The sequence below is a fragment of the Ailuropoda melanoleuca genome, chromosome 14, assembly GCF_002007445.2.
Source record: "Ailuropoda melanoleuca isolate Jingjing chromosome 14, ASM200744v2, whole genome shotgun sequence".
Taxonomy (NCBI): domain Eukaryota; kingdom Metazoa; phylum Chordata; class Mammalia; order Carnivora; family Ursidae; genus Ailuropoda; species Ailuropoda melanoleuca.
The window spans coordinates 30,969,856-30,997,235 of record NC_048231.1 but is presented as its reverse complement, the minus strand read 5'-3'; the positions used below and the strand labels follow the sequence as shown (position 1 = coordinate 30,997,235).

Genomic DNA, 27,380 nt, shown 5'->3' with positions numbered 1-27,380 from the left:
TGATCAGGGGGAAAAGCCCAAGTGATCCGAATGTTTTTTATGTCCAATTTTACAGTTAAAAATAATGCAAACCCTCTTTGTTTCCCTTCTGCAGAAAGGCAATTTCCTGCTTGGGTAGCTGGTGGTGTCTGCTCCCAGAGCTCAGAGAAATAAATCAGATGGCAGCAGGGAACGCACACCTGCTTCCTCTCACACTGATAAAGAACAATGAACTCTCATCAGAACATATGTGGCTTTGCCCCAGGACTAACTGTTATTTGAAAAATATGGCAGGTTTTCTCCAGCAACTAAAAGCTCCTGGAAGGTTCTAGCCAAGATGGGAAATGGAAGACTCAGTACCAGGCAGATTTGGTAAGAGGACATGTCCCGTGACCAAAGAGTTTAACCCCATGGCCGTATGAAAACAAACAAGCAAAATATCTATTTGATCTCATGTTTGTAACTGGTTGGAGGACTTTGACGGGTCTCTGAACTCATTTGCTTGCAGGCAGAATGAGAGAATTGGATATAGAGGACCTTCTATCAGAGCCAGCTGACCAGCCCACACCTGTGGTCAAAACCAATAAAACACAGACGTCCAAAGTTGGGGCTAAGCTCGCTGACGCAAGGGAGAACGTGGCTCGGGAGCACATCCACAGGGGAGGTGAGAGGGGCTCCTCAAGGCCTTGGGCTTGTGTTGGATGATGGTGCGGTCATGAAGAAATTGAAGCGGTTCTGGGTTGGATGGTCTCAAGAGCGGGGGTTAAAATGGGGTCTGAGTTCGTATTTGTGATACGACAGCAATGGCTCAGAGAGTAGCCATGCTTGTCAGAAGAGGGGAGGTTTAGTCATTTTTGTGCTCGCAAGAGGGGCCTTGTCACTGTCTTGCTCTAGGGAACAACTGGCTGTTGGCAAGATTGTTTTCCACTTTCTTGGTCCATTCCAACTTTAAAATAAATGCATGGCCCAACAAACAAAAAAAACCCTAACATTTGGGGGGAAATCTTCAATTTAGAAAATGCCTTTTACCTACGGGGAAATTCTTTGTGATTCTTTCCCGTTTCTCCATTCTTCAGATGAGGGAACTGAAGTCCGAGCTGCTTAGTGGCTTTGCAGCTAGGTAAGCAAGCTGGAAAGGAGCGGCACCCAATTCTTAGCTTTGTATTTGTTCGTTGTCACACATCACTGTTCCTCCTGTGTCCTAGTTTCTAAAATTGCACCCATTCTGGAAATCTGCCATGCGCCCTCCTGGCTCTGGAGGTACCACTGAGACAAGACAGGTTGTATCAAGCGTGGCGTCCAGCTGGAGTGACAGAGGGTGAGGGGCAGCTCCACTGGGCACCAGCGTGACGAGGAGGGCCTGCGGTGTGCTCCGGGGGCTCGTGGCCGGGGAGGGGCACTAGGGTGTCTGCTGCCACTGTACAAACTACCACAAACGTAGTGGCTTAAAACAATGCAGATGACTTATGACAGTCTGGAGGTCAGAGGTCTGGAACAGGTCTCACTGGGCTGACATCAAGGCCTCGACAGAGCTGCGTTCCCGTGCGGAGGCTCGAGGGGAGACTCCGTTCCCTTGCCTTCTCCGGCTTTGAGAGGTCGCTTGCGTTCCTCGGCTCACGGCCCCTTCCCTGTCTGCAACCGAACACCTCTGACTTCCGCTTCTGCCACCGCATCTCTTTCCGACTCTTCTGCCTTCTTCCATCTTGTAAGGACCAATGTAGGATTATTGGGTAATTCAGGATAATCTCCCTGTATCACGATCCTTCATCTACTTGCATCTGCAGTGTCCCTTTTGCCAAAACGTATTCACAGCTTCCAGGGATTGGGACACAGACATCTTTGGGGGGCCGTTATCCTGCCCACCATAGGCACCCAGCCTAGCATCTCTTTTTTTGGGTGGGGAGGGAGGTGTTCAGACTTCGTAGAGAAAGTGGCATTTAAGTTGACAGCAGAGGGGATGGGGGTAAGAAGGCAAATGTCGTAAGCAGAGGGGAGGTCTGGAGGTGGACAGGAAGCATGGTGTACTGGTGGGTCCATTAGTCAGTGATCACTAGGTTATGTTCCCCCACAACCAACATGTCCCCTGTTGACACACTCCATGTCTGACCGTGCTCCATGTCATCATTCCAGAACCTAGGCTGAAGGAGCAGCACCTATCTGGGACACGCTGGGCTCACGGCAGAGGAACAAGTAGGGGCAAGACCACAAGATGATGCTTACAGCTCCTGCTGGGGAATGGCACGTATCCCCTCCACTCACATTTCACCAGCCAAAGAAGTCAGTTTAGAAGGCCAAGGCTGAGGTTGGTGGGACAGAAAGTAAAATCCTCTCAAGGGAAGAGGCCGTGAAAAATTGCGGAGGCTCGGCTGGAATGGTCCAAGAGACTGGAGTGCAGAACGAGATGTGTGATGGGGCTTGCAGCTCAGACCATGCAGGGCTCCAATGTGCATCAGTTTCCCTTGTTGGGCTGCAGGCTCCACGAGGGCGGGAGCTGGGTCTCTGCCTTATGGTCCAGCCCAGTGTCTCCCAGCCTTTCCTGTCATCATCACTCCCCTCCATGAAATCTCAGTGCAAGGCTGCCTGGTATGCACACCTGGGCTTTACATATGAAAACAGTATTTTTCGTAAGAACCAATTTTCACCCACTTGCTGGTGATATCGGCCCATTAGACAGCATGTTCTAGCCATGATTACATTTAAGGTTTTAATTAATGCTCGAATTCAATTGACTTACACCGTATTTGTGAGTTGAAGCAAATTGCTAGTAGCTGGAAAGTGTGCACACAAACCTTCCTACTTCACGTGCGCTCAGCTTACGCAGTACTCCCAGAGCGGAGGGGTGCCGTGGGGAGGGGAGGGAAATTGGATATGAGGAAAGAATCTAATCACAGGCAGGTGTGGCTTTGCAGAACTTCCAAAAATTGCACCTGAGTATCCTTCTGCTTTCAGAAATTCTCCACTGTATTTTGGGAAAGTCCGCTAAGCATGACCGAACTTTCCCTGATGATTAAAGTTCTTCACTATGTGCAGGCAGGACCAGCAGTATCCTCGGGTCACCTTTTGGTTTTGTATTTTAAATACTTATGGCCTTGCCCTTTGGGGGGAACTCCTGGCAAGCTGCCCAGGCTGAGCCCTCAGCACTGCCAACATACCCCGTCAGTTAGTTGCTCTTTGGTCTGGTTTTAGGAACCAGACGCGCTGCACGAACGGGACAGATGCTGAGCGACGGTCTCGGGAGCACTGGAGGAAGCGTGCAGGAGCTCGGTGCTTGGCCTGATGTGGTCAGTGAGGCTAAGTGAACATCAACTGAAGGCCAGTTATGGGCCAGGCACCGAGGCTACAATAGCAGGTAAAAAAGGACAGTCCTCGCCCTCTGGGGATCAGAGACGTCCAAACACACTGGCGTTTCTGAGGTCAGACCGTGTGACAGCGGTGGTGCCAGGCAATGAGTCATGCCATGCTTGGTCAGTCAAACACAGGACACGTGTGTCTTCAGCTGTACTCTCGGATTTCATTTCATTTTTGTTTGCTCTTGACTTGAACAAACATGAAGAGTTAACAGTGAACGTGGACATGGAGAAGTTATGAGGAAATGCACAAACTCACTGACCTGGTGTTCCTTGTAACTACACAGGAAAATGTAGTCGCCCACCTTGGGTTCGGCCTGTCTTCACGGAAACAAAATGAAATCTATACTACTCATCATTTGTATGTGGAGCAATTGTGGCCTGTGGATTTCTAAAATACAGATTTTTTAAAGTTTTCAAATTCAGAAAAGATATTTAAAGGAATTGGTGGTTCAAGGTCAGAGGGGTTACTAAGGAGAAACAAAAGGATTTCACATTCCAAGTCCTTACCGTGGGCTATAGGTCCCTACTGCACTGGCCCCACCGCTCTCTCTTCCCTCATTCTGTTCCAGTCATACTGGCCTCCTTGGCCTCACCAAGCCTACTCCCATTCCAGAGGCTTTGCTCTCATGTAAGCTACTGCCCAGGAAGCCCACAGGGTGTTTCGCACGGCCCACCCCTGCGCTCAGGCCCTGCGCCAGGGTCACTTCTGCAGAGGACTCCCCTGCCCCTCCCTTACCTCTCTTTGAACCTTCACACTGTTCTTCCCAGCATTTAATACCAAGGGCTACGTTATGCATATGCTTAGTCTGCCTTCTCACTTAAATGTTAAGCCCCACCAGGGAAGAGACTTTTGTTACCTGCCACTCCCCATTCCTAGAAGGGACCAGCACACAGGGCACTCATTATCTGAATTACTTTGTGGCCTTATTATAGACTAAAATAAAACTTGACCCCTCACTTTTTTCTTTGGGACATCGTCTATGAATAAGGTTTCTGTAGGAACACACTTGATGCTCTAATGTTCTTATAAAAGGAAAAATCTTACTTATTTTGCGGTGTTTGTGTGTGTGAGTCTTAGAAGTGTGAAGTTCATTTATTCCGAGTTCTTCCGACTCAGGAATGAGTTAATCGGAATACTGGTTAAACATATTCAGCATAACCACTAAGACATTGTTTTCAATCATTTCTTTCTTCTAACCGAATCCCAGCCTGAAGAGCCTGCCTGCCGCTGTCAGTCCTGACTGCTCTTCAGCTTTAAGTCCTTTCCTTCTACTTCCACCTACCGAGGGGCCCACAGGCCTTTTCCCACACAGCCAGCCTCTTGCCGCAGGGCGCTTGCGCCCACTGAGGCGCATTCGAACCCACAGTTTGGGGTTTTGCCCCCACAGGGTGAGTTGGATATAAGGCTTCTTAAACTGAGGCTGGACCACCAAGCCCCAGACAGCCTAACCCCTCCTCCACCAAAGGACAGGCCGTTTAACGTGTTTACAAAACCCGCGCTTTTCCTTTGATGGTTTTGTTCCGGAGCAACAGAAATGGTAGCTTTTGGTAAGCACAAAGTCTAGAGAAAAACAAATATTCTTATGATAATAAAACAATCTTATTTTCCAAATGATAGCTATAAACACAAAGCAGTACAAGAGTTCTGATAATATACGTATACGTGCATATATATAATGTATGTCTATTATACACTCTATGTATTATATATATATATATATACATATAATGTCTTTAAATGAACACACTGGATAGAAAAGGAAAACAATCGGCTCTCATGCAATCCTTTTAATTAGGTCAAGGTTTCGTGCTATCTGAGGATAAATGAAAGGGAACACTTTAAAATTCCCCAGTTGTTAGTGGCTAAGAATACTGAAACTGAAACTTAATTAAAAAGTAACTGCAGAAAAATAATCTTGGAAACACTTTGTCAAACTATTTCCAAAGCCAAGGAAGTGCAAAGACTGAAAAAAGATTTAGAGGCATCCCTACCAAAGCCAGGAGGACGCGCAGAGATGGGAAGTCTGGCAGGACATGACGGTGAAGCATGTGCTGTTTTCCGTTTTAAGTTACACAACCTGGTTTTAATCATTTTCCAGAAATTTTTCCAAATTAGAAGAGAGGAAAAACCACCTTTAAAAGATATTAGCAAGACTAAACTTTTACTTTACCCCATTTGAGATCAAACCTGGCCTCACAGCTCCACTCTGACAGGCCCTCACAGCCGAGGAAGAAGGTGACATAAACCCTGCGGACTGAATGGCACGCCTCTACCCCCAATCCCTCACCTCCACTTTAAGCTGATGTGGCATTTCTGCCTTTTGCATTCATGCTAAACTGAGAAAAAGCGTTAAGCATCCGTCAGATGACCTTCAAAACTTCATTTTCTGATGAAAAATAAGAAACATATACATTTCCTAGGGTATCAAAATTTCTGAAGAATTTATAGGTCAATTAAAGTCCGAGTACAGATGTCGTTAAGAACAGAAACTCTGCTCAGGTTTTCAGTCAGGCCAGCAGACATCCTCAACAACATTCCTGATGGGAAGAACTACACCCCTGCCCAAGATCTACACATATTAATCACTCATGAAGAGAGACCACCAGTAACCAGAGGACAAAATAAGAATTCAGACATGTGGAGGAAAAGGAAAGAGACATTATACTGAACTTAAAGCAAAGAAAATATCTCTTTCCAGAGAATAATTCTGTAATGTCTTTGCACTGGAGTGTTTTAAAAGTGCAAAGGTCGATAAAATAGATTTCATTGCTAAATGCTACAAGCAGGGGATATCTTGAGCTAACCCAAGGCGCACGCTAGAGAAAAGGAAAAGAGGAGGACAGTGAATGAGTGTGTAAGAAGCAGAGGGAGCTGGCACGGTGGGGATGGGAGGGAGAGGTGCATCCAACAGAGCAGGGGCAAAGCACCAAGAATCAGTGACAGGTGACGCCCCTGCTGATCTCTGCTCTACTCGCTAGAGCCCATTTGGAAAGGTCCTATTTAATGGGGATGAGAAACTATTATTTTTAAAAAAGAAAAATGCTGGGGCGCCTGGGTGGCTCAGTCATTAAGCGTCTGCCTTTAGCTCAGGGCGTGATCCCGGCGTTCTGGGATCGAGCCCCACATCAGGCTCCTCTGCTGGGAGCCTGCTTCTTCCTCTCCCACTCCCCCTGCTTGTGTTTCCTCTCTCACTGGCTCTCTCTCTGTCAAATAAATAAATAAAATCAAGAAAGAAAAGAAAAGAAAAGAAAAGAAAAGAAAAGAAAAGAAAAGAAAAGAAAAGAAAAGAAAAGAGAAAAGAAAGGAAAGGAAAGGAAATGAAAAGAAAAGAGAAGAAAAGAGAAAGAAAAAGAAAGAAAGAAAGAAAAGAAAGAAAAAAAGAAAAAAAAATGCACAGTAAATTTTATTTATGTGTTTATATGAAAACTTATACCAATCAAGTCTTTAACATGGAAGAAGTAAATCCATATTTGCAAAGCTAAATATATGAAAATACAAAACCAGACTGAATTATCAAAAAGAAAACATTTTATTTGTATCACTAAATACAATTAGTTTCCCTGATTATAACCCATAATGCGTGTCGCCTAAAATAGGACGGTCTGTACAGAGGTGAACAAACCCAGCAGGTCTATGTGTATACAAATATACACTGAACCTCTGACTTCAGAAAAAGCAGAGCTGAGCTTATTAAATTATTGTCTGTCTGTTTTAGAAACTCTTACCATTTGAAGGAAATGAGAGGAAGATTTAGGTAGCAGAGTACTTGTATAATAACTTAACGAGTTAAAAGCCTGTAGTGATGAAATAACCTTGTGCACTGTTGTCAGCAATTTCAGGCAACTGGTCCTTTCGCAGATCCCAAGTCTGAAAAAAGACAACCAATCACTGAAGCAACTGGGCTCAGTTCATTTGCCATGTGGTTGGTCATGGTGCATTTCCGGTGTATAAGTCAATAGAACAATCATGACCCAGAGATGAAGCAAAGCCTAAAGAGAGAGAAAGCAATTTACAGATTAGCCAATGAATCAATCTTCACGAAAGGCCCACTGTGTCGTGTACTGAGGGCAGGAACCATGTCTTGTCTTTGCATGGCCAGCACTGGTCTGCAACCTTGCAGGGGCCCAGTGCCTGTTTACTGGATAAATAATGAAGAAACAAACATGCAAACAAACAAGCTAAGTGTGATGGAGGGTAACGGTTTTGATACCTACAGAATTCTCAGGTGAGAATTATCAAAGTTGTCAGCACATCCATAAATGCACGAGTGCACATGAATAATCAATCAGGTGACTATAATGCAGAGGAGATGCAGGATTAGAATTGCTAGATCTGCATGAAGTTGGTTGCGAAGGCTTTTTAAATTTTTTTTTTTATTTTTTTTATTTTTTTATTTATTCGACAGAGATAGAGACAGCCAGCGAGAGAGGGAACACAAGCAGGGGGAGTGGGAGAGGAAGAAGCAGGCTCATAGCGGAGGAGCCTGATGTGGGGCTCGATCCCATAACGCCGGGATCACGCCCTGAGCCGAAGGCAGACGCTTAACCGCTGTGCCACCCAGGCGCCCCGCGAAGGCTTTTTAGAACAGAGTCATGGTTGTACGGCTGATGCTCTGCAAAAGGGTTCAGCCATGATTTGGTGAAGAGGAGCCGGGAAGACATTCCTGACAGGAATAATGTGTCAGGCTTCAGAGGCTGATTCAGGGTCTAGCACAGGACCCACAGTGAGGAATTTCCCCTAACTCCCTCATGGCCGCGCTGACACCATGACACGTGGCTCAGGTGTTCTTCCTCATCTCCAACAGTGGGAATCCACCTGCGTGCACCTATTCTAAATCCTTCTTGATGCTGTTCAATTTTTTTCTTTTCTTCTCTCCATCCCTCACTTCTTAAACACTTTTTATTCAAAGGAGTAACTCTTCCCTCTAGTGGATCACAGAGAAATTTCTTTCTAAGTAAGTTTTTTTCTTTTTCAGGAAGACTGCTTGTCTTAATTGAACTCAATTAGACGTCCTCATTCAGAACAGTTAGAGGCTTTTTAGGGTCAAAGGACACATGAAACAGTATCCCAAACCATGGTGACCATTGTATTAGAGCTAAGAAATCTGAAAGAATGGAAATCAACGTTGAGCTCCTTTCAGAATATAAAGCAAAACACATGAAAATAATCAAAGAAACTTTACATCAACATAAAAATGAAATCAATTGTTTTGCACCATATTTTTGTCATTAGAAGTAGAGGTAACTATTAAACTGCATTACCGGTCATTTTCCTGCAGGACAAGCCTTTGAGCAATTTATATTTTAGATGTAATGAACTGTCATTCTACTTGCATCCTTGAGAAAATAAGTTTTAATGACCGAAAATGAGTTCTATTTTCTTTCAAAACTAATTGCTGGATTTTAGTCAAAATGATCAGCAGCTGGAAAAAAGCTTGTTAAAAATCAAGTGTAGCATTACTTTTTCAAATAAGTTTACTTACCATATATATAATTACAAAAACTCGTGCTATGGGGTATCTTCGGAGAAAAATTCCCAGGCGGATGCTGCACAAATGGGGGGCGGGGAGAGGAGACAGTTACACTCAAAGCACATCTTCCTGTGGTAACAGCTAACGACGCTTTTTAGGATTTCTCTCATTTAAGCTATTTGTGTGGCCACCGTAAAAGAAAAATCATTTTACAGCAGATTGTTAAATGATTACTTGAAATAACCATATAGAAACATGATAGTAAACAAACACTTTCTCTCTTGTTTGTGGCTTGACTGTTAAATACAGTCTATTTCCCTTAATTCTTCAGCTACATCTATAGGGGGCAAACTCTCTGAATAATTTTTCTTTTAGAGACCAAAGAAGTTACGAGAGAGATAAGGCAACAGTCAACACGTGCACAGGAAAAAGTCAGGCTGGTTAACACATGGGATAGCTAATCCGGAAGCTAGGCTCAGAACTACAGAAACTCAAGTACACACTAAAGTAAATGTGGGAAGAATATGAAGTCCAGACCTGACTACTCACATCTCTCTGCAACATTTTTTCCCTGTCAAGATGGATATATACATAGGCAAACACACCTTTCTTCTAGGCCTTTCTGCTTCTTTCACTGCCATCAGCATAACGCCTAGTATCTAATTTCTCTAAAAATTATTACGTATGTTGAATAAATGAATAGTTGAAATAAATGTGCTTAATAATCTGGACATAACGACTATGGCATCCTTGGCCCATGGCCTCAAGAACCTTAGCAAATCATCCTCTTGATTTTTAACAACACAGCTTTATTCTGACACAAAAAGGTAAGAAAAGATTGCTCTATTTTGCAAAAATTCATTATAAGTGTGTTTAATTATAAACACTAAGAGGCAGTGGATTATTTAAACATGAAGTTTATCAAGGCAAACATGCACTGTTGAAACATTTTCTTTATAAGGTGCATGTCTGCTAGTATAAAGAAGTTACAAATATATAAGAACAAGTATATAAATTATACATTACTTATGTAGTATAGATCAAGTATATATTAAAATGAGTACTGTTCACTATACATAGTGGCATCTTTTATTCTCACCACATGATAAAGTAATGAAAAAATATTCCAATGGATGTATTTACATAAGATAGAGGTTTTCTCAATGAAATTTAATAAGAGTTTACTATAGAAAGAAAAGAAATGATCAGGGTTAGTCATCTTCAGTAAAACACAGGCACTGGCCGACCACATAAAGCAATCTCATGAGATCGAAATATTGCGAGAGGAAGTAGGGAAATATCACTCTAAATATCGGCTCTGCCTGATGGAACTCACTGTGACTGAAGCCACCGGAAAACGGTACAAAAATAGCTAATGATCCATCACTCATCATTACTGCCCTTGCTTACCTAAACTGGTCAATTGAACTAGCAGCTTTTCGGACTTTTCCATACATTCCTGCCAGATTTGTTTCTGTATCATTAAAAAGAACAGGAACATTTCGGAGCCGTGTGCCTGTTTAAACAAGAAAATAATGAATTAATGTACAAACACCAAAAACAACGGCCTAACAAAATTATAGTTGAATATATTATTGTACTACAAATGGAAGAAATTCTCAAGGCCAACTTTCTAAGCATTACATTCAAAGGTGAAACTATAAAGAAAAGACATAAATTTGATTATATATAAACTACTTAAACTTCCATATCCACAAAAATATATTTCCCCATGACATTAGCAAAAATTGAAGTTTACAAATACCAAGTTTTGCCAGGAGTCAACATTAATGAGCAAAAGTGAGGCCAGACACCCTTTCTACAATGCTGATGACTCCCAGATTTCTATCTCCAGCCCAGACCACCAACTCCAGACTCATCTAATCGTCTGTTTTGTTTCCATCTGGATGTCTAACATCAAGCTCAGCATGCCCAAAACCACGATTCTGACTTCCTGCCCTCCCTGCCAACCTATATACCCTGCTATTCCCCCCATCTCAGTACTTGACAACATTGTTTCATCAGCTCAGGCCAAAACCCTTGACTCCTTTCTTTCTCTCAAACTCCGCATCCAATCTGCCACTCACCTTTAAAATAACCCCCCCTCTCTGGTTTTAACTGCCACCATCCCCCATGCACATTATAATAATGGCTCCTCTCTGGTCCTCTGCCTCCGCTCAGTTCTCTGCAGTCTATTCTGGACACAGCAGCCAGAGGCATCTTGCTAAAATGCAGTCAGTCACCCCTTTCAAGATCCTTCAATGGCTTCCTACTTCATTCAGAGTAAAATTCCTTACACAGGCCAAACAGTCTCCTCCAAGTTCTCTGAATTCCCCTTTGACTACTCTCCCCCCTCACTCAGTCTTCTCCAGCTGTACTGGCCTCCCTGCTGTTCCTGCAACATGCCAGCACTGCTCCTACCTCTGGGCCTTTGCACCTACTCTTCTCTTTGCCTGGAAACTCTTCCTGCAGACCTCCTTCTAGTCTATCATCACCTTTGGGACTTTAATAAAGTGCTTTATTTTGCCTTCTTTAATATGTGTGATTACTAGTGAGACTGAACATTTTTCTAATCAGAAGTATCATAAATACTTAATAACTTTTCTAGTTTTTTCATGTTTCAATTTAATATTTAATTCTTCAATATAATAGGGATTAATTTTGTGTACAAGTGAAATAAAGATTTAACTTTAAACAAATTCCCCCCAGCTCACCAGCTGGTCCAGCACCACAATAATTCACTGATTAATGACAGATTATTATATGTTTAGTTCTTCTATATTAATTAGGATTTTCTTCTGGGCTATTTTGTTTTGTTTGTTTTGTTGGCATCACAGATTAGAATTTGTTTTTATTTTTTATTTTTTTAAAGATTTTATTTATTTATTGGACAGAGACAGCCAGCGAGAGAGGGAACACAAGCAGGGGGAGTGGGAGAGGAAGAAGCAGGCTCATAGCGGAGGAGCCTGATGTGGGGCACGATCCCAGAACGCTGGGATCACGCCCTGAGCTGAAGGCAGACGCTTAACGACTGCACAACCCAGGCGCCCCTTGTTTTTGTTTTTTAATGTAAGCTCTAGGGGCACTTGGGTGGCTCAGTCAGTTAAGTGTCCGACTATTGATTTCAGTTCAGGTCATGATCTCATGGTTGTGAGATCAAGCCCTGCATCGGGCTCCACACTCAGTAGAGAGTCTGCTGGAAATTCTCTCTCTCCTTCCCTCCCTCTCTCTCTAGTAAATAAATAAATCTTAAAAAAAAAATTGATTTATTGAAAAAAGTTAAAAAAAACCAATAAAACAGACAATATAAACATATATAGGAAAAAAGTCTGAAAGGAGATATTCTAAAATGTTATCTGAGGGGAACAGAGTATTTGGATGATTTTAATATCCTTTTTTTGAGATTTCTTTTGACAGCAACCATGTTATTAAAAAACATATCTATAAAATAATGTTATTTTTTAAAAACTTAAAAAAACTTTTTTTTTTTTAAAAGATTTTATTTATTTATGTGACGGGCGGGGAGAGAGCACAAGTAGGGGGAGCGGCAGAGGGAGAAGCAGACTCAATGCTGAGCAGGGAGCCTGACGTGGGGCTCGATCCCAGGATCCTGAGATCATGACCTGAACCGAAGGCAGATGCTTAACCGACTGAGCCACCCAGGCACCCCTTAAAAAAACTTTTAATTTAAAGCCAAAGAACTGAGAAATTCGCTGAATGACTACTTTGTAGACTTTATGAAGCTCTAAGATTAAAAACCTGATCTGTTGAAGCTTATACTGAAATCTTTAACATTCTTCTTGATTTGGGACTTGACTTTGGGACTCTACAGATTTCTCTATTGAAATTACAGAGAATGGATATATTTATAAGACTAAGTATTAACTTTATATTCATAATTACAGACTAGAAGATTATTAAAGCAAATCTTCAAGTTTCCTGAAAGCCCCTCTCTGCCAAATTATCTACCTTATCATCAATATCTTGTTGAATGTCCTATGTATTTCAACATGATCATTGTTCCTCGGGCCTCCCTTCTCAAAGTCCCATGCTAACAAGGGGTATATTTGACAGAGAGAGACAGCGAGAGAGGGAACACAAGCAAGGGGAGTGTGAGAGGGAGAAACGGGTTTCCCGCTGAGCAGGGAGCCCGATGCAGGGCTCCATCCCAGGACCCTGGGATCATGCCAGGCCGAAAGCAGACGCTTAACAGCTGAGCCACCCAGGCGCCCCATAATGAGGGGTATATTAATCAGTCCACTCTCCCGTCTGCTAAAGATCATGTCAAACAGTGCATGGCTCAGGCCTCACACATCAGGAGAAAAGGAGTGTTCTGGTGGATGGAGCTTCTTTTCAAATAAAAATGGTCTTTCTGTAACTTTTCAAAGTCATGCCTGAATTAGCAAGGTTGGAAATTAAGGCAATGCAATGTTCTTTCAAAATTCCTTCTTTTGTTACCTTCGCCACTGTCAACTCCAGACATATTAATGGAAGACCCATTGTTGCTATTTCCACTGGCAGAGTTCACCTGCTGCTCGAGGCGCTCCAGCTGGAAGACCAGAGAGTTCTTCTCTGTGCTGAGACTCTCCAGCATGGTCTGCTTCTGGATGAGAGTCTCTGTTAGCTGATGGAGTCGGTTTTCTAACTCAGACTGACTGCTGTTGCTTAAAGTTTTATTAGTAAGCTGAAAGGCAAAGTGTTTATATAGTTATTACATAAAGCAAATGTCATACAACATAGAATCTACATTCCCAAAGATAAAGTGTGGCATTATTCAATTTCTCAAAACTCTATGATCATTCTCTCACTGTCTACAGAAGAGATTTTCAAACTGCATTAATGGGCCACAAAATCAATTTGGTGGGCCACAATCCACATTTTAAAATAGTTATAGAATACAATGGGACAGAGAGTACACAGCACACAGTATGTAAGAGTAATTCTGTTTCAGTGTTGTATTTCTAAGTACACGTGAGTACTGAGACACAAGGTATACTTTACTTCTTACTGTGGCATCATGATCAAAGATATTCGAAAGCATCGATCCACAGTACAGTTTGAACTTCTTGGCTGGGATTCAATACCTTCCATAACTCAGCAGTTGGGGTGCGATTCGAAGACCACAAACACGTTTTCACCTCTGCTCTGCAATTTTCTAGCTATCTGACAGTGGACAAATTGCTACACCTCTCTGTACATGACAGTTAGGGATACTGTTACATTCTAGTGAGTCTCAGTATACATCCCACTGAGGTTTTAATTTGCATTCCCCTGATGACTGATGATTTTGAGCACCTACCACTTACGTGCTCATTTGGCCACTCATTTATGGGTTGCTTTCTTTTTTTTCTTTTTCTTTTTTTTTTGGCAATGTATGAAGATGCTGATCTCTTTTTAAAATTGTACAAATCAACTTCCTTTTATGAGACAAAGGTTTTCTTTCCTCTGTTCTACTTAGATAAAAAAATCTTTAAGAGATATCCCCCTAAGTTAATTCTTTTTTTTTTTAAAGATTTTATTTTTATTTATGTGACAGAGAGACAGCCAGCGAGAGAGGGAACACAGCAGGGGAGTGGGAGAGGAAGAAGCAGGCTCCCAGCAGAGGAGCCGGATGTGGGACTCGATCCCGGAATGCCGGGATCACACGCCGGGATCACGCGCCGGGATCACGCCCTGAGCCGAAGGCAGACGCTTAACCACTGTGCTACCCAGGTGCCCCCACCAGGTTAATTCTTAATTAACAAAAATAGCACAATATCTTAGGCTTAGTAGGCACTCAAAAAACATTTAATAAATACAGGAATGTTTAAGGATTAAACAAATTGGTGGTTTATGCTCTTTCTTTTGACTTTCTGCTAGAAAGTCATGTTACCACTTGTAAGCATTTCACAAAGGCAGGTGAGGTAAGAATAGAACACTGAATGTTCAGATGTTCCCAACTCTTACAAAAATTAAAATATTTTAAATTATGGACTACTATGAAGTCTGACAACTTAAAAACTAAAATTATTTAGGGGTGCCTGGGTGGCTCAGTCATTAAGCATCTGCCTTCAGCTCAGGTCATGATCCCAGTGTCCTGGGATCAAACCCCATGTCGGGCTCCCTGCTCAACGGGAAGCCTGCTTCTCCCTCTCCCATTCCTGCTCCCCCTGCTTGTGTTCCCTTTCTCACTGTCTCTCTCTATGTCAAATAATAAATAAAATCTTAAAAAAAACCCACTAAAATTATTTGACTTTTTATGTCCAAACTAAGTCATCAGCTAATGAAAAAATGAAGAATCAATCTTCATGTAAATTATTTAAATGATCAATGAGCTCATAAGTTATTAAGTCAATAAACATAAGGGATAAAGCACAATGTAAACATAAGGGAGAAAAGGACAAGCTAGAGTTACAGGATAAGTGGATGCATGATTCTGTCACAGTTAATGATAAGCACTGGTAAATCTGGGTGGTGGGCACATGTTATTTCCTATATTTTACATTGTCGGAGTTAAAAAGAAGTCTTGGTGACTTTATGAAAGACCCATCAATTGTTAATAGGGAGATTTATCATTGGATTTTTCTTAGGAAACAAATGGTAATTATGAAACTAGCAATCAGCACTACCACCACTGAAGTTACAAGATATAAAATTTTGGGGTAAGTCACATGTCCTCAGATGGCTCTGGCTACAAGACACTTCTAGATGAAGAAGCCAGAGAATACAGCAAACACAGACTAAAATGGCATTAGATGAAAATTCTGTATCAGATTGAAAACAACATCTCACTGTTGCAACGGCAGAACTCCAGTGAAAATATGGGAAAAGAAGGTCCTTCTGTACCCTTTAAAAAAAAATTACAATGGTATCTTTTCCCAAGTTGTGAATACTCATTCATACCTGATTCCTAAGTTTTTGAATTTCTTCTTCTCGATCTTTAATCCTGCTTTGCAATGTGTTCTTTGTTCGGTACAGATCTTCCTCTATGTAGTGGAATTCCTACAAAGTGAGACGCGAATAAACAGAAGCGACATCAGTGTTCCCTATCTCATCCCCAGTACCTAAAACAGTTCCTGACACACAGGAGGCACTCAGTCAACACGCGCCGTATCTACACTGAATGAACAAACGAACAGACTTGGGTGAATCTGATGAACAGCACTCCAGTATGATGGATCAAGTCTTGCCGTGGTCATAGGTCTTCATTTTTCTTGGGTAGATATGTAGGAATAGAACTGCCGGGTCACCTAAGTGTTATGTCTAACTTAAAGGGGAAAACCTGCCAAATTGTTTTCTGAACGGCTTTCAAAACACCTGCACCGTTTTGCACCCCCACGGCGGCGTGAGAGAGCTCCAGTTCTTCCACACCCCTCCCAACATTTGGTACCATCCGTCTCGGTTAAGTGTAGCTATTCTATGGGGACGTCCTGATATCTCACCGTGGTTTCAATTTGCATTTCTCTAATGATTAATGATGCTGAGCAGCTGTTCATGTGCTCATTTGTATCAGGCAGTATCCTGAACCTTGTTCGAGGGGAGGGCAGGGCAGGGCAGGGCAAGACCTCTGGATTCCCTAACAACTGCACGAATGTGCTGCTGGTTTGTGCAATGGATATGATGAGTCGGGTCAGTAGGAATTTAAGAGCAAAGCGCATGTCAGGGAAGAAAGATTAATTAAGGATCTTCAAAAGCATTATGCTTAACTGTGCAGACGAAGTAAGTAAAGGGAGCTGGAGGAAGAAGTAAATAGGAGACAGGATCAAACTGCTAGACTACTTTAGAACGTTTAGTTCAACCTGCTCATTTCACAGATGAAAAGAACTGAGATAAGTGAGAATAGAGAAAATGAGGCAGTAATTTGGATAGGAGAACCACAATTTACAAAAAGGTCTGCATGATTTCTTTTAAGCTCTAGGCTAGCACAAAATTTAAGGTTGAAATTAATTAAACTAATAAGAAGCACTGCAGGACTATTTAATCCCAAGATCAAGCACTTGTACCTAGAACATCCGATGACTAAACAAATTGGCTAGAGCTACATTCAGCTGCACTGGCCTCTGCTGGACTCTATCATTTTAAAAACGGGCACTGGCAGCGGATGCGGGAAGACCAGCTGCCATAATAAAATAAAAATTATCTCACTAACCATCAAGAACATCAAATTTTTGCCTTTCAATACATAATAGCTCCTTGAATAAATTAAAATGCAATTTCTGAAAGGACAGCCAATTTTATAACTAAATTATCTAAGACAGCCTGTGATGTACCCTGCAGCTTGCTACTCAATCACTCTTTTTTCTTACCACTCAGGAAACAGATGTAAGTGGCACCTTCGTAATAAAAACAAACATTTCTGATAATAGAACCAGTTTCAGAAATGAGAAATCCTAAAGAAAAGATCTAAAGAATATAAATATACAAAACTGAATATGTTATGCGATGCACTGATCATTTAAGAATAGTTTTCTACAAAATGAAGAGAATACAGATTTTATTGTCAGGATAGAATAAAATCATGTCTACAAGTGCCTGTAACAGTATCATTATTCAGTAAGTTACAGACGTTATTAACATTAGATACAGCATCTTGTTCTGAAAATGTGGATGCAAGCATGTATAACTGTTTTAATAAGGAAACTATATGTAAGTATAACAAAGTAAAATAATTTGGTTTGGGGAGCAGACAACTGCTAACTGAACAAAGAAATGTAATTTTTTTTAAAAGATTTTATTTATTTATTCGATAGAGACAGAGACAGCCAGCGAGAGAGGGAACACAAGGGGGGGGAGTGGGAGAGGAAGAAGCAGGCTCATAGCAGAAGAGCCTGACGTGGGGCTCGATCCCATAATGCCGGGACCATGCCCTGAGCTGAAGGCAGACGCTTAACCGCTGTGCCACCCAGGCGCCCCAAGAAATGTAAGAACAGTCTATAAATATTTCTTCTCAAACAGAAAGAGCAGTTTAATCACAGCACTAATGTTGTATTTATATTTCTATTAAATAGTAATACTGTTGTTCCTAGAAAATACAAATGTAATAAAATGTGAAAACTAAGGGATGTTTTTAAGTTTTCCATAAATACACACTGTGACAAGGAGATATAATAAAACAGACAAGGTAGCAGAAAGAACTCTGGGACAGGCACCCTGGGTTCTATTCTGTTCTCTAGTTAACTGTGTGAGATTAGACAAGTTCCATAACCATTCTGTGGCTCTGTTTTTTATCTGTGAAATGAACAGTGAGGGGGGTGGGTAGTAACAAGACAGGAGGGAGCTAGAAGGTCCCATGTGCCATCACCACTCCACGCCCATTCTGTAAGAATTTCAGTAAGCTGCTTCACTGGAGAGTCTCCTCATAGGACTGCCTGCAAAGCGTCTTCCTTGGTAAACACCCATCTAAAATCTTTACCTGTGGGGCGCCTGGGTGCCTCAGGCGGTTAAGTGTCGGGTCATGGTCCCAGAGTCCTGAGATCGAGCCCCACCTTGGGCTCCCTGCTCAGTGGAGTCTGCGTCTCCCTCTCCCTGTGCCCCTCTCCCCACTTATGCTCTCACTTGCGTGCGTGCTCACTCTCTCTCAAGTACATAAATAAAATCTTGGAAAAATAAAATAAAATACAATCTTTACCTGCTTCTGTCGCTCCAGTTCTGCCTCCAGCTCTTGTTTAGATGCTTTCTGTCCAGCTATTTGGTCTTGCAGATCTTGTAACTGTTCTCGTGCTGATTCTGCTTCACTCACCTGCTGCGCCTCCACATCCTGAAACAACGAGCCTTACGTGTGAAAGCAGTAATTCACTGTTCGTGTCAACATTTATCAAGTAATTACAATGCGCACGAACTGGGGCCAGCAGGCACTAGAGGGATAAAGATGAGTGAGACGTGGTCTCAGCCTAAAAGGAGCACGTACACAGACGCTTCACCGTGTGATCCGGCAAACGGTGAGAGAAATGGACAGGACACTAGCCGCCCCAGCGCACGAACCGTATGGCTGAACGAGGAGTCGGCAACAGCGGCTCCCTGGGAGAGTAGAGCTCTACCCAAAAGCTAACAATTTCCAAAGGAACACAAGCATACCATCAAAAAGAACTTTGCTGCATCAGGCCCCTGGAATTGCAGGGTTTAGTTTTTGTGTGTGTGAGTCAAGTAGGAATATAACTTCTCTCTCACATCACCTGAGGTTAGCCTATTATTTCATTTTTTAAATTTTATTACCATTATCTGTTTTTATATCTTTCTCTATTTCTTACTCCTTCACTTAGTGTCATTATTCTCACTTCTTCAAACTCAAAAACCACTTTCTAGATCTCCTGTGGAATGTACTAGTGGCAAAGAACATGACTCTGGTTTCTCTATTTACCCCCTGTATGAGCTAAGCGTGTGTCCATCCATACAGTACCACAAGAGATTAATATCAGCATCTTAATTTGCTTTTTATCTTTCGTACACTCTGTTTTATACTCATCTATGCAAACTCTGGCACTTCATACTGTTTGAAGAAACAGATTAATGATACTCTCAGATAATAATACCAGTGTGATACTCCACAGTGATACAACTTTGTGGGTTTAGAGGAAAGCAGCAATAAGTAGAATTATTTTCCCCATCCTTGAGTTTTTGGGGTTAGTAGTAGGTAAACTAATCTTTGTCATCAATTTGACTTAATCAGACGAATTCTTGAGAGGCGGGAAGTATGAGCAGTGGTTAAGAACATACGTTCTGGAAAAACAACAACACCACACTTGTTCTGGAATCAGACAGACTAAGGTTTCTAATCCCGACTCTGCTACTTTACTATTATAGGAAGCTACTTTCCTTCTCTGTGACTGAATTTCTTCAAACTGTAAAATGAGAATATACCATCTCCCTTAGAGGGTTACAGTAAGGAACAAACGGAAGGCTGCATGCTGAGAGGTCAGCGCAATGCCTGGCAAGTAAGTGCTTAACTGTTACAGTCATTAACAATTCTCCCGTTTTGCTAGATATACTATAATCCTTACTGTAGATTTGAAGAACTTCTTGAGAAATGGTCAATGTCATCAGTGATGCTGGGGTAAGGATATTAAATAAAACAAGTCATATTTTCATAATCTTATCCCAAATACATGTATGAACAAGAAAAGGTATGAACAGGATTAGCATCTACTCAGTTTCTAAGTTCACAGGACTGAATTCTTTGGAATTCAAAATTAATTATAGGAAAAACCCCAACCATACAGACTATAGGGACGACAGCCTTGACCAGCTCTTCTACTTTGCCAATAAGAAATCCAGAAGTTAACAGTAGCTACTATTTGTTGAGAGCCTAATGCATGCCAGGGACAATGCTCTGCCCCTGACGCGTATCCTTCATCCTCAGGAGAACCTGTGTTTATCTCCACTTTACAGATGAGAAAACTGAGGCTCAGTGAGATGAAGTGTCTCGTGCAGGTAACACATCTACTAAGTGCCAAAGATGGGACTTCTACCCAAATATGATATTCAAGCCCACACTCTAGACAAGAAACCCTATTCTTACAACTTTCACACTTTCCTTTGTAGGTCATGCATCTTACAAACCAATAATTTGCTGAGTTAATGCATGGATGAATACTCTTTGCAAAATGTTTTTTTTCTTTTAAAGAAGGCTTGTCAGCCTGCACTTTATCTTCTCTCCATTTTCAGAGACTCCTCCTATGATATTTACGTCAAAGACTCCATGTTTAATCTAAACGGAAGGTCCAACTTACTTTTGGATTAAAAACAGCAATTACATATAAACTGTAAATCGTAAGATTATTTGTGAAACTATAATTTAGAAACTATAATTTAGTCACTGCATCCGTTCCAGTATCAGAAAACGTCCCAGTTTTATAGATAAGCCTAAGTATCATTGTGTTTTAACTACTAGATTGTAAGATCCATAAATATGAAGATTCTGTCGGGCTCCTTGTGTAACTCCGAGCCTACAAGACGCCTGGCGCATGGTGTTTTAATGTTCATTGTTTTAATGATCGCACCTAGTTACCTATGTGTTATTCCCATGACTCCACAGTCCATCGACGGACAGGAAACCGACTGCCTCCGATGTGCTACTACACGGCGACCACTGTTCCCACACCAGTTCCACATGCCATCTCACTAACACACTTCCCCCAAAATACAGACTCCACCGCCGCTCACCTGCCGATCGCGGGGGTCGGGAGCTATCTGCACGGTGGAGCCGTACTGAATCTTACCTGTAATTCAGATCTCAACTGATGTATCTGGCCCAACAGCTTCTGTATTTCCTCCTTTTGCATTTCCTTTTCGTGCCGAAGTTCTTCCAGCTCCATGCTGGTAGCAGTACTGCTATCGAGGCCTTCAAAACCAGAGCCTTCCTTTAAGCTGTTGATCAATTTTTCTTTAGACTATTATAAAAAAAGAAATATCTTTAAGCAAAACAGAGATTAGCTTGTATACTGAATACCATTAATCTTACACCAACTAAGCCACTATGGAAATAGTCCAATTACGTTCTCCATCAAAGAAAGTCTACATGGGGATAAGAATGCAGTAGGGCCTTGCTATACACCGTCCTTGGATTTTAGTCCCCAGGACCACGTTACTGTTGAAAACTTTTTATTAACAAGACTTCCCTTGTATTTTCTTCTCATTCTTTCTCATGCTTTTTATCTCCATCACATGCTACTCAGCAAATATTTACGGAGCACCTACAATGGGTTTGGCACTGTGCTCAGAGTCCCATGCAATGAAGAAGTCTCTCATTTGGGATAGTACTCTCTGCCTTATAAACTAGAAGGGAAGTTACAAGTATCCAGTAGAAGGCAATAAACAAGTTAAGAGAGGCACCTGCTAAGATTACTTGGAGAGTTCCAAGGAGAAACCACTTCCTGGGGAAAAGAAGGCTTTACTCGAAAGCAGCAGTTATGCGGATCCTGAAAAATGGCTAGGATTTTAACAGGTGTGGAGGAAACAGGACAAAGCATAAAAATGTAAAAGCATTAGGACATACAAGAAAGTATTGTTGAGATGCGCTTGGACAGTATGTTAGGACCAATCTGGGGGGGCTTCAGATGCCAGGCTAAAATGTTTGACTTTTATCTGGTGGGTGAAAACAAACTAACAAGAAGACAGGGAAGTGATAGGGCCAGAGATGCATTTTAGGAGGGTTAATCTGGCAGTGGTATAAAGTAGGTGTTCACAAACTATGGCTGATGGGCCAGATGTGGCCTGTGGCCTACTTGTGTACAGCCCACAAGCTAAGCATGATTTTTACATGTTTAAAGGATGATAAAAAAATAAAGACAAAGAGTATGTGGTACCTACAGTATGTACTATTTGGTCCTTTACAGAAAAAATTTGCCAACCCCTGGTAGAAAGGATGAGTTGGAAGAAGAGATCTGATGTGGGAAGACCAGTTTAAGAAGTACTGTAATAGGGGCGCCTGGGTGGAGCAGTCATTAAGCGTCTGCCTTCAGCTCAGGGCGTGATCCCAGCGTTCTGGGATCGAGTCCCACATCAGGCTCCTCCGCTAGGAGCCTGCTTCTTCCTCTCCCACTCCCCCTGCTTGTGTTCCCTCTCTCGCTGGCTGTCTCTCTCTGTCAATTAAATAAATAAAATCTAAATGAAAAAAAAAAAGTGCTATAATAATAATTCTAGGCCAGCAGCAAGGACCATCAGCTCTTTCACCTTCAAGATGAATATTTGAGAGGCACTCTCCTCCATAAAATAGTTTTTCTTTTCATGTGGTAGAATTATGGGTGACTTCTTCAAACTTCTCTGTATTTTTCATATTTTCTGTAACACACATAATTCTCTTTCTCTGCCCCCACATGGCTAATGCCCATATCCCTGTGCTGAGCCTCAGGCCTCTACTTCTGATTGCCTTCCTGAAACTTTCACCTTGGTGTCACGGCAATTCTGCAGACTCACTGTCACTTGTCCTACAGTCCATCCGTGCTAGCCGGTTGTCTTTCCTGCGTCTCTGCTGCACTACACGGGCCGCATCACTCATACGCTGAAACCAGAAAACCAGAGTCCTCCTAAGGTCCACTTGCAGTTCCCCTTCCTCCAGTTGAGTCCCTAAGTCTCACACATCCCACCTCCTACATGTGTCTTAGCTGTCCCATCTGCCATCCTCACTGCCACAAATTCGACCAGGTCCTTGTTACTTCTCACCATTAATTCAGATACTCTCATCTTTACTGTCTCCCTCTCACCATCCCATCCTCACCCGTCAACGTCCGCAGCGATTTACGGAGCACCTCCTAAGGGCCTGACCCGATGCCAACTCTCCCCTCACCTCCTCTTCACCGCCAGCCCTCACGCTCAGGAAGCCTCACACTGCTCAGTCTCTCACTTCTCACCCCTACCGTCACCGAGGAGATACAAATCAAAACTCCTCTGCACAGGATGTGAGGCCCTCCATGGTCTAGCTCTGCCTGTCACTGAGTTGTCTCTCCCCCCTCTTAATCCCTAACGCTGCATGCCCTAGCGGCAGGAACCAGCTGCCGTCCACTGAAGATGCCATGCTCCCTCAGACCCCCTCTGCTCTGGCCCAGCTGCTCTATCTGAAATCTCTTCCCTACCACAAGCCTTCCTACTCCTCCTTCAAGTTCCTCTTTATAAAGCCTCTCCAGCCATCCCTGACATTCCCCGGCAGATTTTAAGGGCTTACTGCATTAATAACTTCATTACATCGATTACCTCAGTGTCCTTCTGCTAACTGAACTCTCTTTTCAGAAAGAAAACACACCCCCAGCATCTAACATAATGCCTCGTGAATAGTTAGGTGCTCAATAATAAATTAGAGTGACACAGCAAAATAAATTAGAGTGATACAGAAAGAACAGTCTAGAGGATATGGATATGCTGTCTCATGAAAGGGGACTCAAAATGGTGCTCATACGCAACAGGAGGCTGGAGATAAAGGAAAAAGGTAGAGTCAAAACATCATCGTGGTTCAAGCTGTATTGCCTGGGAAGAAGGTATAATATTTACCGAAACCGGAAAATGAAGGAGAAGCTGGTGTGGGGGGATGGGGCGCTCCATGTAGAGAAGCCTGGCAGGCACTTAGAAACTGGGGTCAGGAAGTGAGGCTTGGAGACACGCTAAGTCACATCAAGGTGACAGACAGAAGCAGAGTGAGTAAATGATAATGCCAGGTAAGGAGTGAGAGAGGGCTTGGGACTGAATCTGAGAGGACTCTTTGTCTCTGGACACTCTGGAGCAGTGAGAGAGGGCAGCTCGAGTGGCACCAGAGGCAGGAGTTTAAGGTAGGAGGACTAACAGTGTCTGACGCCCTACCCAAATTGAAGTGGATGGAAATTAAGAAAAGGAAGAAAATATATATTCGGGTCATTAAAGATGTCTGGGAAGACAATTTCAGAAATGTATCAGGGACAGAAATGATATGAAGGAGTTAGAATTAACAGCTCTAAAATAAAGATGGCATATTTACAATAATTCTAATAAGGCTGATATTGAAAGAAAGAACAGGAAATGGATCCAAGTGGTTAAAAAAGACAAAGGATGTTTTTTCCTTAGGCAGGAGTTCCAAGATCTAGTCTTTGATTTTCCACCAAGCAACCATATGAGTTGAGTAAGCTGAGCCGGAAAAAGGCTGCAGAGAGGAAGAAACAAAGGGAGAAGACAGACTCAGGAGGAAGAGCTTACATGTAGCGGAAGAGGAACCAGACACAGGCTGACAAACCCTCCCAGGGAAAGATAAGAGGATACCTTTCCCTCAGGAGGCAAAGGACAGAGAAGCCAAAGACTACATGAGATGACCCAGGGGAAGATGGCTGAGGCTGAGACCAGCTGCTCTGAAAAACTCAACGGAGGATCAGCCAGGAAGAATAAAGTAGCTGCTTTACAGCAACGTCGATAGTGCCATGTTTAAGGGGACAGGTGAAGACCTGAGCTGGGCTGTGGCAGAAGGACTTTTAAATAAAAAGAAACGAAAGCAGCAGGAACAAGGGACATTTCAGCCTTCTGTAATACCTCTCAGTAGAGGAAGGCACCTGAAGTGAGCCAACCCAGCCGGACACGAACAAATCCTCTCGCAGATCTACATGGAGTCGAAAAGCATCTCCCACTTGGGAAATCTTAACATCTAAAAGCCATCTCATGCTTACTTGGAGTATTCTAGTAGCTTTCTGCTTGTAGTCAATGAATTCCTGCTTCGAGGACTCCAAGCTGGACTTGTACACTTTGACCTGCTGCTGTAGTTCATCAGCTCTCTTCTTCTCCTCCGAGTACTTTCTTTCTGCCAGAGTAACCGCTTCTGCCAAACTCTGACGTTCCACTTCCATTTTATTAAGGCGTGCGGCAAACTCGCTCTGTGACAAATTTTTATATCATCTTTATATCATTTCCACTGAAATATATTTTACAACCATCCAATCAGATGTCTTATGGGATTTTTTTTTTTTTAGCTCAGCCCAACAACATAACAGGGAGGTTAAAAAAACACCACCTCATTTGTTAGGAACTGAAGAATAGGGACTCTAAGGTTGTTGGCTCCCAAATATGCCAATGCAGCAGAATCAATTAAGGAGTTTTATTTATTTTTTTAAAAGATTTTACTTGTTTATTTTGAGAGAGAGAGCGAGAGCACAGAGGGAGAGGGAGAGGGAGAAGCAGACTCCCTGCTGAGCAGGGAGCCCAACGTGGGGCTCCATCCCAGGACCCCGGGATCATGACCTGAGCCAAAGGCAGACACTTCACCGACTGAGCCACCCAGGCGCCCCAATTAAGGAGTTTTAAACAAATACAGCCACACAAAGCCTTCCCCAGGCTTCCTGAATTGGAATTTCCAAGACTACGCTTAGAAATGGAAATCTGTTTAAGAAATTTCCAAGGTGAATCTGGTCAGCCTGATACTGGCTGATCAATGAATAAAACAGAAAGTCTATCAGAAAGCAAATGAAGGGGCACCTGGGTGGCTCAGCTGGTTAAGCGTCCGACTCTTGGTTTCAGCTCAAGTCACAATCTCAGGGTCATGAGTTCAAGCCCCACGCTCAGCGCACAGTCTGCTTAAGTCTCTCTCTCAAATAAATAAAAAGAATCTTAAAAAAAAAAAAGCAAACCAAAGAGATAAGCAAACAGCTACATCTTTTTTAATAGCACAGCTGTTTTCCTTTTATTTCACATTTTCTAATAAACTATTCGATATAATTTGTTAGCTTAAGAAACTTTCAAAGCCCATTCTAGAAAAATCACATGCGTACCACTGGCCTATCTAGCGCTGAGAATTATTTATATTTTACTTTTATTCTCAAAAGTTCCCATCACCAAAACACTCAGAAGGTAAGGCAGAAGTCCGAAAGCATTTATAGTGCACACACCAATAACTAAAGCCACAAACCTCTGACCTCATACTAACTCCTGTTTTGAATAAGAAGAGCAAGAGGACTATGCTAATATCTACTAAGCATGTGAAATGTGCCTAATGCGACTAAGAATTGAATTCTTCTGTTAATTAACTTTAATTTTCCTGTTAATTAACTTTAATTTTTCTGTTAACTAACTTTAATTAAACATAAAAATACTTAATTAATAATAGATTCACTGGGATATAATTCACATACCATAGAACTCACCTTTTTATGGTGCACAATTCAGTGGTTTTCAGTGTATTCACAGAGTTAGCTGTACAACCATTACCACTACCCTAATATCAGTACATTTTCACCCCAAAGGGAGATCCTTCTCCCTTCCTCCCAGCCCCTGGCAAGGATCAACCTACCTTCTCTATAGATCTGACTATTCTGGACATTTCATGTAAGTGAAATCATACAATACATGGCCCTTGGCGTCTGCCTTCTTTCACTCAGCATGACGTCTTACAGGTTCATCCACGTTGCAGCATGAATCAGTACTTCATTCCTTTTTATGGCTGAATGCATATGCCACACCTGTTTATCCATTCAGCAACGAATGGATATTTGTATTATTCCCAGTCTGAGGCTATTGTGAATAATGCTGCTATGAACATTTACATACAATTTTCTGTGTGGCCAAGTATTTTCAATTCTTGCGGGTATACATCTAGGACAGAACTGCTAGGCCATATGGTAACTCTATGCCTAACTTTCTGAGTAACTGTTAGCGGGAAACTTCTGAGTATGTTTAGAACAACTGGGCATGTGAATTATTTTTTCACCTCTAAATTTCATGAGATCTAAATATAGATCAAGTATTACGTAAGAAAATTTGACTGAATTAAGTATAAAATATACCATATTTTAAAGAACCAGTTTGCAAAAGAGAATGTAAAATATCTCATTAATGATTTTTATTATTAACTATACATTGAAATCATAGTACTTTGATTTTTGTTGTTGCTTTTAAGTAGGCTCCATGTTTAGCATGGAGCCCAGTGTGGTCCTTGAACTCACAACCCTAAGATCAAGACCTAAGCTGAGATCAAGAGTCAGATGCTTAACCGACTGAGCTACTCAGGTGCTCTGAAATGATAGTACTTCGGATATACTGTGTTAAATAAAACACATTCATAAGAGTTTCAAAAACCCCACACTAGCTGATAGTTACTTTCAGGGCTGAACTATTTTCACCTGTTGAAAATGTAGTCTGAACCAGTGATTCTCAACCTCACTGG

At 42.1% G+C, this 27,380-nt stretch overlaps 1 protein-coding gene and 1 long non-coding RNA gene across 3 annotated transcripts in view; one reads left to right on the top strand and one right to left on the bottom strand.

The window, feature by feature from the left end:
- The first annotated feature begins 261 nt into the window (after positions 1–261).
- Positions 262–4,076, top strand: LOC117795903. Of its 2 annotated transcripts, none has more exons than XR_004620062.1 (3): positions 262–351; positions 488–643; positions 3,166–4,076. It is a non-coding gene; the product is annotated as an uncharacterized LOC117795903 (long non-coding RNA). The 2 variants fall into 2 exon arrangements; XR_004620063.1 differs by lacking the exon at positions 3,166–4,076 and adding an exon at positions 2,110–2,520.
- Positions 4,077–6,840: 2,764 nt separating this feature from the next.
- Positions 6,841–27,380, bottom strand: part of GOLGA5 (golgin A5) — a 34,939-nt gene continuing 14,399 nt past the window's right edge. The window contains exons 6-13 of the mRNA XM_002923834.4: positions 24,895–25,098; positions 20,995–21,165; positions 18,408–18,536; positions 15,683–15,781; positions 13,259–13,484; positions 10,211–10,316; positions 8,813–8,876; positions 6,841–7,319 (exon numbers count right to left, since the gene is read on the bottom strand). Coding sequence (XP_002923880.1) covers positions 7,239–7,319; positions 8,813–8,876; positions 10,211–10,316; positions 13,259–13,484; positions 15,683–15,781; positions 18,408–18,536; positions 20,995–21,165; positions 24,895–25,098 — 1,080 coding nt within the window. The 3' untranslated portion in view covers positions 6,841–7,238. The remainder of the gene's footprint in view (positions 7,320–8,812; positions 8,877–10,210; positions 10,317–13,258; positions 13,485–15,682; positions 15,782–18,407; positions 18,537–20,994; positions 21,166–24,894; positions 25,099–27,380) is intronic.